We start from the raw sequence: 7319 nt of genomic DNA, 5'->3' as shown, positions 1-7319 counted from the left end.
AAAAAAAAAAAAAAAAAAAAAATAAAAAAATGATAATTAAAGAAATAAAAAAGTATATATATAATATAAAATATACTAACACTAAACAGAAATAATTTTAAAAATAAATAAATTTATAAAAAATGAAAACATTATGAATTTATAATCTTAAATGATAAAAAAAAAAAAAAAAGATTAAAGAAATAAATATAAACTGTAAAATATTGAACAAAAATTTTTTTTTTATGGTTAAAAAAAAATTAACTTCTATAATAAAATTTTCTCAAAATTCTTTTGTTTCTTCTTCTAAGAATTCTAAAAATTGATCTGATATAGTTTTTTCTTGTAAACCTTCAATTAGGCTTTTAATACCTAAAATATCACATAAAATCAAAAATATTTGATTCCTAATATTTTTTGTTTTTAATGTATCTTGACTATTTTTTATTAATTCTATAATAATTTGTTTATCTACGTGATTTTCTTTGCAATATTTCTTTAATTTATCATTATCTTCATTCCTTTTTTTGCTATCATCTAATTTTGATTGTATTATATTAATATGGTCTTGCAATATATTTTTCTCATTAATCAAATTTTCAATTATTTTATTTTTATTATTTAATTCGTTTTTATAAATTTCTACATCATTCTTCAAATTTTCAAAATTTATTAAATTTTTTTTACTTTTAATTAATTCATCCTTTAAATATTTTATTTTATCGTTTAATAAATTTATTTTAATATTATTTTCTTCTTTTATAGATTTTATAATATTCTTTAAGTCTATTTTATTTTCATTATTTATAGAAAAATCCTCTTCTTTACATTCCATAAGAGAGGTTCTATTAGGAAAAATTTCATTGTCTTTATTTAATCCTGTATCCTCTTTTTTTTTCATAGAATTACAATAGAACTGAGAATTTTCACTATATGATATATTATTATTAATATTATTATTATTATTCATGTTGATATTTCTTGTTTCCTCCTTCATATTCTCTTCTATATCTTTCTTTTCAACTTCAATTTTTTCTTTAGTATTGTTATGATAAATTCTAGATTTCTGATTACACTCATTAATTACATTTTCCCCTTTTATTGTTTGTTTAATATTTATTTGATTATTTTTATTCATATTATTTTCTGTATTTATTTCATGATGCAAAATATTACTTAATTTTTCAATTTCTTTTACTTCTGTTATTACAACATTTTCAGACTGTTTAGATGTATTCTCTTTATCATTTATCTCAGAGTTTTCTTTTATATTTTCTAAATCATCATTTTGTTTCTCATTAAGGTAACATTTTTCTTCTTCATAATTAATGGAGAATCTTTCTTTTATTTCCTTATTTTCGTCAGATTTTTTTTTGAAATATGTGTTATTATCTTCATTGTTTTTCTTATCTATTTCAAAATCATTTATTTCAAATAGCTTATCTATTTTTAATATCTTAAAAAATAAATGTGTTATATTATAATCATATTCTTCTTTATTCATATTAATATATTCAAATTTATCTATTAAATTGATATTTAAAAATTTTGTCAAAATAAATAAAGTATATTTACATATGCATATAAAATTTAATAAAAAAAATTCTTTCTCTTCCGAATTATAATAATTAATTTTGTATTCATTAATATATAATTGTGCCTTTTCATTTTTTATAAAACTATTAAATAAATCTATATTACTAATTATTTCGTCATATAGAACATTTTTAGTGTATATTTTTTCTATATTGTTTTTTTCATCATTAAATGTTGTATTTTTATTATCAATATCACTTGAAGACGACCATTTCGTATGTCTGTAATTTATATTTAACTCTTTTTTTGTTTCTTCTTTATTGCACTCATCTTTCAAACTTTCATTCTTTTCTTTTATAAATAAATTGTCATCTTCTGTTAATATAACATTTTGAATATTTTTCATAGCCTTATTAATTCTATTCCATGCATTTTGCATCTCTATTTTATTTTTGATTTATTTTTTAAATAAAAAATGACATAAAAAAATTAACTATAAGTGTTTATACATTTAGTTAAAAATGTATAAATATTTTTTGTGTAATTTTATATAATCTTTTTATAATTTTTAAAAGATAAATAATTAGCAACTTGCAATAATTGTTTTTTATTTTTGTAATATAGGTTACACTCGCATTTTTATTTATTTTATAATTTTTATTAATTCTTATTTTTAGAGGTCATCATTACAGATATGCACTAGTATACCTTTGAGCATATATTTTATTTAATTTTTATAGTAATTTTTTTTTTTTCTATTTTGATATTTATAACTTATGTTTATTTTTTTTTTATTTTGTAAATTATATATGCTTTATTATGCACTTTTTTATTTTATTTTATTTTTTTTTTTTCATTTAATTTAAATATATGCATGTTTTAATAATAAAGAAAAATAAAAAATTATAAAAGTAATAGTTTAAATTTATATAGAATACATTTTATTTTTTTTTTTTTTAATAAATATAAAAAAAAAAAAAAAAAAGAAAAAACATGAGGTAAACTTTTATATTTAATAGATATATTATATATAACAAATTTTTATTTATAATTTTAAAAATTAAAAGATATAAGTTTTATATTGTATGTATATTAAAAATGGGAAAAGTAAACATAAAGGATTATGGAAATATTTGTAAATGGTTTAAAAAGTTAAGTAATAAAAAACCAATGCCATTACTACCAGAAAATAAAAATGATAGATTAAAAAAATTTACAAATTTTTCTTTATATCATATAATGGATAAGTATGAATTTCTACCAAATTTTATTTTACAAACAGAATATTTGTATCCTATTTTATACAAAAACCCAGAAATATTAAAGCAGTCATATTTTAATCATCATAAATTTTCAAATTTACAAAATAAACCAAGTTAAAGAGTAAAAAAAAAAAAAAAAATTATATGTAAACATATATATATATATAAGGTGATATATACCTTTTTAAATATAAAAGGAAATGATATCAACTTTTATCCAATACTAAACTAGTATAGTATTATTCATAATTTAAAAAATAACTATAAAAACATATTTATGTTTTCTTTTTTATTAATTTATATATTATTTATAGACTTATTTTTTTTTTTTAATATTTTTAATCACATATATTTTAAATAAATCAAGTTTTCTTGTATAAATATATATATATATTTTTTTTTTTTTTTTTTTTTTTTTGTTTTAAAATAAACTTTAATATTTTATTATTAATTTTTTTTCTTTTTTTATATAAAATTAATTAGTTATAATTTTAATCTTTATTATTTCTACAAATGAAAAATATAATAAAAAAAAAATTAATATTTAAATAAAAAGTTAAACTTTATTTTTCATGATATAAATTGGTAAAAAAAAAAAAAAAAAAAAAAAAAAAAAAAATTGTAGTAATGATCAATCTAATTATTAATAGAAAAAACATTAATTCTTTAAACTTCAAAAAAGTACTAATCTTATATTTATGCACAACAATTATTTTTATTTTTATGTCCTAATTATCCTATTTTTTTAATGGAAACATTTTTTTTCATCTATTTTTTAATTTTTTTTTTTTTTTTTTATATTTGATACTATATAAATTATTTTTTTTTTTTCCCACTATTTTATTATTTTATTTATTATTTATTTATTTTATTTTATTTTTTTTTTTTTTTTTAATTTTCATAAGATTTTTAATAACACATTTTATAATTATCTTAATTATTATAACATTCACATTATATTAATGTTCCTCTTTCAACCGGAATTATAAAGAATATCATTTAAATTCTCTTATGTTGTTCATAATGTTTTGATTAAAGGTACTTTGTTAATTTAATATATGATCATCATCTGTTTTGTTTTCATCAATTACATCTACATTAGTATTATTTTCATTGAATTTACTGTCATTAATCTCATTTTCATCTGATAAATTTTTATTTGTATCATCTGCATTTTCTTCATATGTATTATCAGGATTTTCTATACTTGATAAGAATTCTAATACATGAGTCCTCTTTTGATAACTGATATTAATTTTATAAGAATTTGGAAATTTGTTTTTGTGTGGCCAATTTAATGCAATCTCTACAAAATCTCTAATAGCATAAGAAAGGTTAAGAGTATTATCATATGCATTCTTAAAAAAAAAGACAAGTGCAATGAAAAATGAAGAGCAATAATAGTATTTATCTTTTTTGTAAAAAAAAAATTTGGGATATGGTCTAATTTTTAATTCATTAATAGTTTCTAACTTTTTAAATAATAATCTAATTTTACTTTCAATCCATCCTTTCCATTTATTATGTATTAGTTCATTTGTGGCCATAATTTGAATATGTAAAAAATGCTTATAATTAGTGAAAAGATCAAGGGGTTCTAATATATTAATCCATATATTATTACTATTATATGGACCACTATTACTATTATTTAAGTTGTTAATATTAATATTAGTGTTATTACTTGGATTATCTTCCATATAGTTAATAATAGAATGTGCCCTTTTAAATTCTTCTATTAATATATTTCTTGTACAATATGTGACATTATGTGTAGAATTCATACAAGGAAATGCTGGTGTAATAATAGGCATAACATGTAATTTATCTTTTATATTTTTTTCAGGATCCCATATTGGGAAATTTTTTAATCCTTCAATATTAGATTTTTTAATATTTTTTATAAGAACTGGATACTTCCAATTCCATATTGAATAAACTCTAAAGAATTTACAGATTAACTGACTTATATTATAATTTGGGTATAATTGACATACTTTTGCTGTTAATAATGCCCATGATATACCCCCAAGAAATCCTAAAATATTACTATAAATTCCTCTATTTTTTGCCCATAATTTAATAAATCGTAAAGTGTTTCTAAAACATTCTTTATTTGGAACTGAATTTAAAATTAAATCTGCAACTCTTATACCATTTAGTGATCTAACTGTTATCTCATCTAAATTTTTTAGAATATTATCATTATCTAATGAATAATGACAATCTCTTAATGTTCTATATGGTAATGTTGCTAGTAGTAAATCAATATCAACATCATCATAAATGAATTTAATAATAGGAGTGTATGTTTCTGGTAATGCTTGTAATTTTCTTACATTTCTATCCTGTTGTAATTTTAGATAAAATTCATTAAAAAATATTTCTCTTGTTATATTTTGTGGAGCTAAAAATATACAATCTATATCGCTATTAGGAGTAATTACACCTAATCTATATGAACCAAATGTATATAAATTACCATTTATTTGTTTTGCTTCTTCTTCATTTATTCCTTGATTTATTGATATTTCTATCACAAATTCATGAAATAATTTATTTATCATTCCTAATACTTTTTCTCTTTTTTTTAATCCATATTCTGTTTCAAATAAGTTGTAACTTTTTAATAATTCTACTACGTCATTTGTTTTTTTTAAATCTTCTTCTGTTGGAAATTTTAATGATATAGGGTCTGATAATCCATACTCATATTTTTTATTTTCATTTATTGCATCATTTATTATTTCTCTTCTATTTTTAAAAGAATTATTTTTTTTATCTTCTATACTTTTATTTAAAGAACATTCAATGTTATAATTTAAGTAATTATCTTCATTTTCATCTTTTATTTCATTTAAATCTAAAAAATCATCTATAGATTCTTTATTACTCAACATAAAATTACTACAATCAATCAAGTTGTCACTTTCATAAACCGTTTGCATTTATGCAAATCTTCACAAAAAAAAAAAAAAAAAAAAAAGAAAATATGAAAATTATGCAAAAATTTAAAAAAAATAAAACAAAAGCAAACTTTCAAATAAGAATAGAAAATATAAAAAAATAAAAACAAAAGCAAATTTTCAAATGAAAATAAAAAAGGAAAATTTAAAAAAAAAAAGGAAAAAATTTATGTTCAATTTTATAATAGAATATAAAAATTATTGGTTGTTCAAATTATTAAAATGATTAATCAATTATTCTAAAAAAAAAAAATATATATATATATATATAATTTTTAATCATATCTTTAATTAAAAACTATATGTTAAAATTTAATTGATAAATAATATATATAAAAAAAAAAAAAAAAAAAAAAAGGCAAATTTGATAAAAAAAAAAAATGTTCTATTTTCAAATAAAAAATAAAAATTGTATGTTATTCAAATAATTAAAAAAGCATTATCAATTTGTATTATGTTAAAAAATAAAAATAATTATGTGTACTTTTATAAAAAAAGAATAAAATAAAAAATAATTTTAAAATTAGAAGAAAAAATATATATATATATATCAAAAGAAAATAGAAAATAATAACTAAAAAAAAAAAAAAGCTTTTAACCAATGAGCAAAAAAAAAAAAAAAAAAAAAAAAAAAAAATTTTTTTTATATTTTATTAATTATAAAAAGTCACATAAACTCATGAATGTATATTACAAAAAAATAAAAAAATGAATTCGAATAATTTATAGTACTCATACGTCTTGTGAACCCTTTTCTTTCAATTTCACTATTAAAAAAAAAAAAAAAAAAATATAAATCTTGCACATTATTTGGTATTACTTTTATAATTGCATGAAATGAATAAATGCATCGCATTTATATTAATGAATTAATAATTATAAAAAATTAAAAATCTTTTTTTATAGTTTATAATAATAAAAAATATTTTCTTCATTATCTATTATTTATATTAAAAGAATGTGAAATGTTTTTTTTTTTTTATTTCTTATTTTTAGATATAAGTATTTTAATTTTTTTTTTTTTTTTTTTACAATAATTAATACATATAATCTTTTTCTATTAAATTTTGATCGTAGTAAAAGAAAATAAAATAAATGAAATAAAAATATAGCAATACAAAAAATAAGATAATTTAATATATAATTTAGTAAAAAAAAAAAAAAAAAAACTATTAATTTAAATAAACATGAAGTAATGGGATAATTTAAAGTTCTGTTAAATTATTATTATATCTTTAATTTATATAAAAAAATCTTTTCATAATTATGAAAAAAAATTAAGTCAAATCTTTTGAATATATATATATATATATATCTTTCTGTTTTAGTATTCGTAATCTATGGATTTTGTATATTATTATATAATATATACTTTTTATTTGGTAAATATAAAAATATAAAATAATTTAGATTTACTTATTTTATTATACATCTAAGATTTGATAAGTCTACTTTCTGAAATTTTTTTAATATAAATATAAATTGAATTTTTATTTTGTTTATTCTTTTTTTTACTTGTTAATCAACCTTTACTATATACAATATAAAAAAAAAAAAAAAAAAAAATATAATAAAT

At 16.5% G+C, this 7319-nt stretch overlaps 3 protein-coding genes across 3 annotated transcripts; 1 reads left to right on the top strand and 2 right to left on the bottom strand.

Moving 5' to 3' along the window:
- Window positions 1-262: 262 nt before the first annotated feature.
- On the bottom strand, window positions 263-1954 carry PGAL8A_00154300 (conserved Plasmodium protein, unknown function; the record flags this gene model as incomplete). The annotated part of the gene is made up of 1 exon (XM_028675088.1): window positions 263-1954. The coding sequence occupies one exon, from the start codon at window positions 1952-1954 to the stop codon at window positions 263-265; it is 1692 nt and encodes a 563-aa protein (XP_028526655.1).
- Window positions 1955-2613: 659 nt separating this feature from the next.
- PGAL8A_00154200 (conserved Plasmodium protein, unknown function) lies at window positions 2614-2895 on the top strand (the record flags this gene model as incomplete). Its single annotated transcript, XM_028675087.1, has 1 exon — window positions 2614-2895. The coding sequence occupies one exon, from the start codon at window positions 2614-2616 to the stop codon at window positions 2893-2895; it is 282 nt and encodes a 93-aa protein (XP_028526654.1).
- A 928-nt stretch (window positions 2896-3823) lies between these two features.
- On the bottom strand, window positions 3824-5725 carry PGAL8A_00154100 (poly(A) polymerase PAP, putative; the record flags this gene model as incomplete). The annotated part of the gene is made up of 1 exon (XM_028675086.1): window positions 3824-5725. One exon carries the CDS (start codon window positions 5723-5725, stop codon window positions 3824-3826), a length of 1902 nt encoding a protein of 633 aa, XP_028526653.1.
- Window positions 5726-7319: the final 1594 nt, after the last annotated feature.

This window comes from Plasmodium gallinaceum (genome assembly GCF_900005855.1).
Source record: "Plasmodium gallinaceum strain 8A genome assembly, contig: PGAL8A_v1_65, whole genome shotgun sequence".
Classification (NCBI taxonomy): Eukaryota; Apicomplexa; class Aconoidasida; order Haemosporida; family Plasmodiidae; genus Plasmodium; species Plasmodium gallinaceum.
Note: the sequence above shows the minus strand (reverse complement) of the source record. Positions and strands in the feature narration are given on the sequence as shown.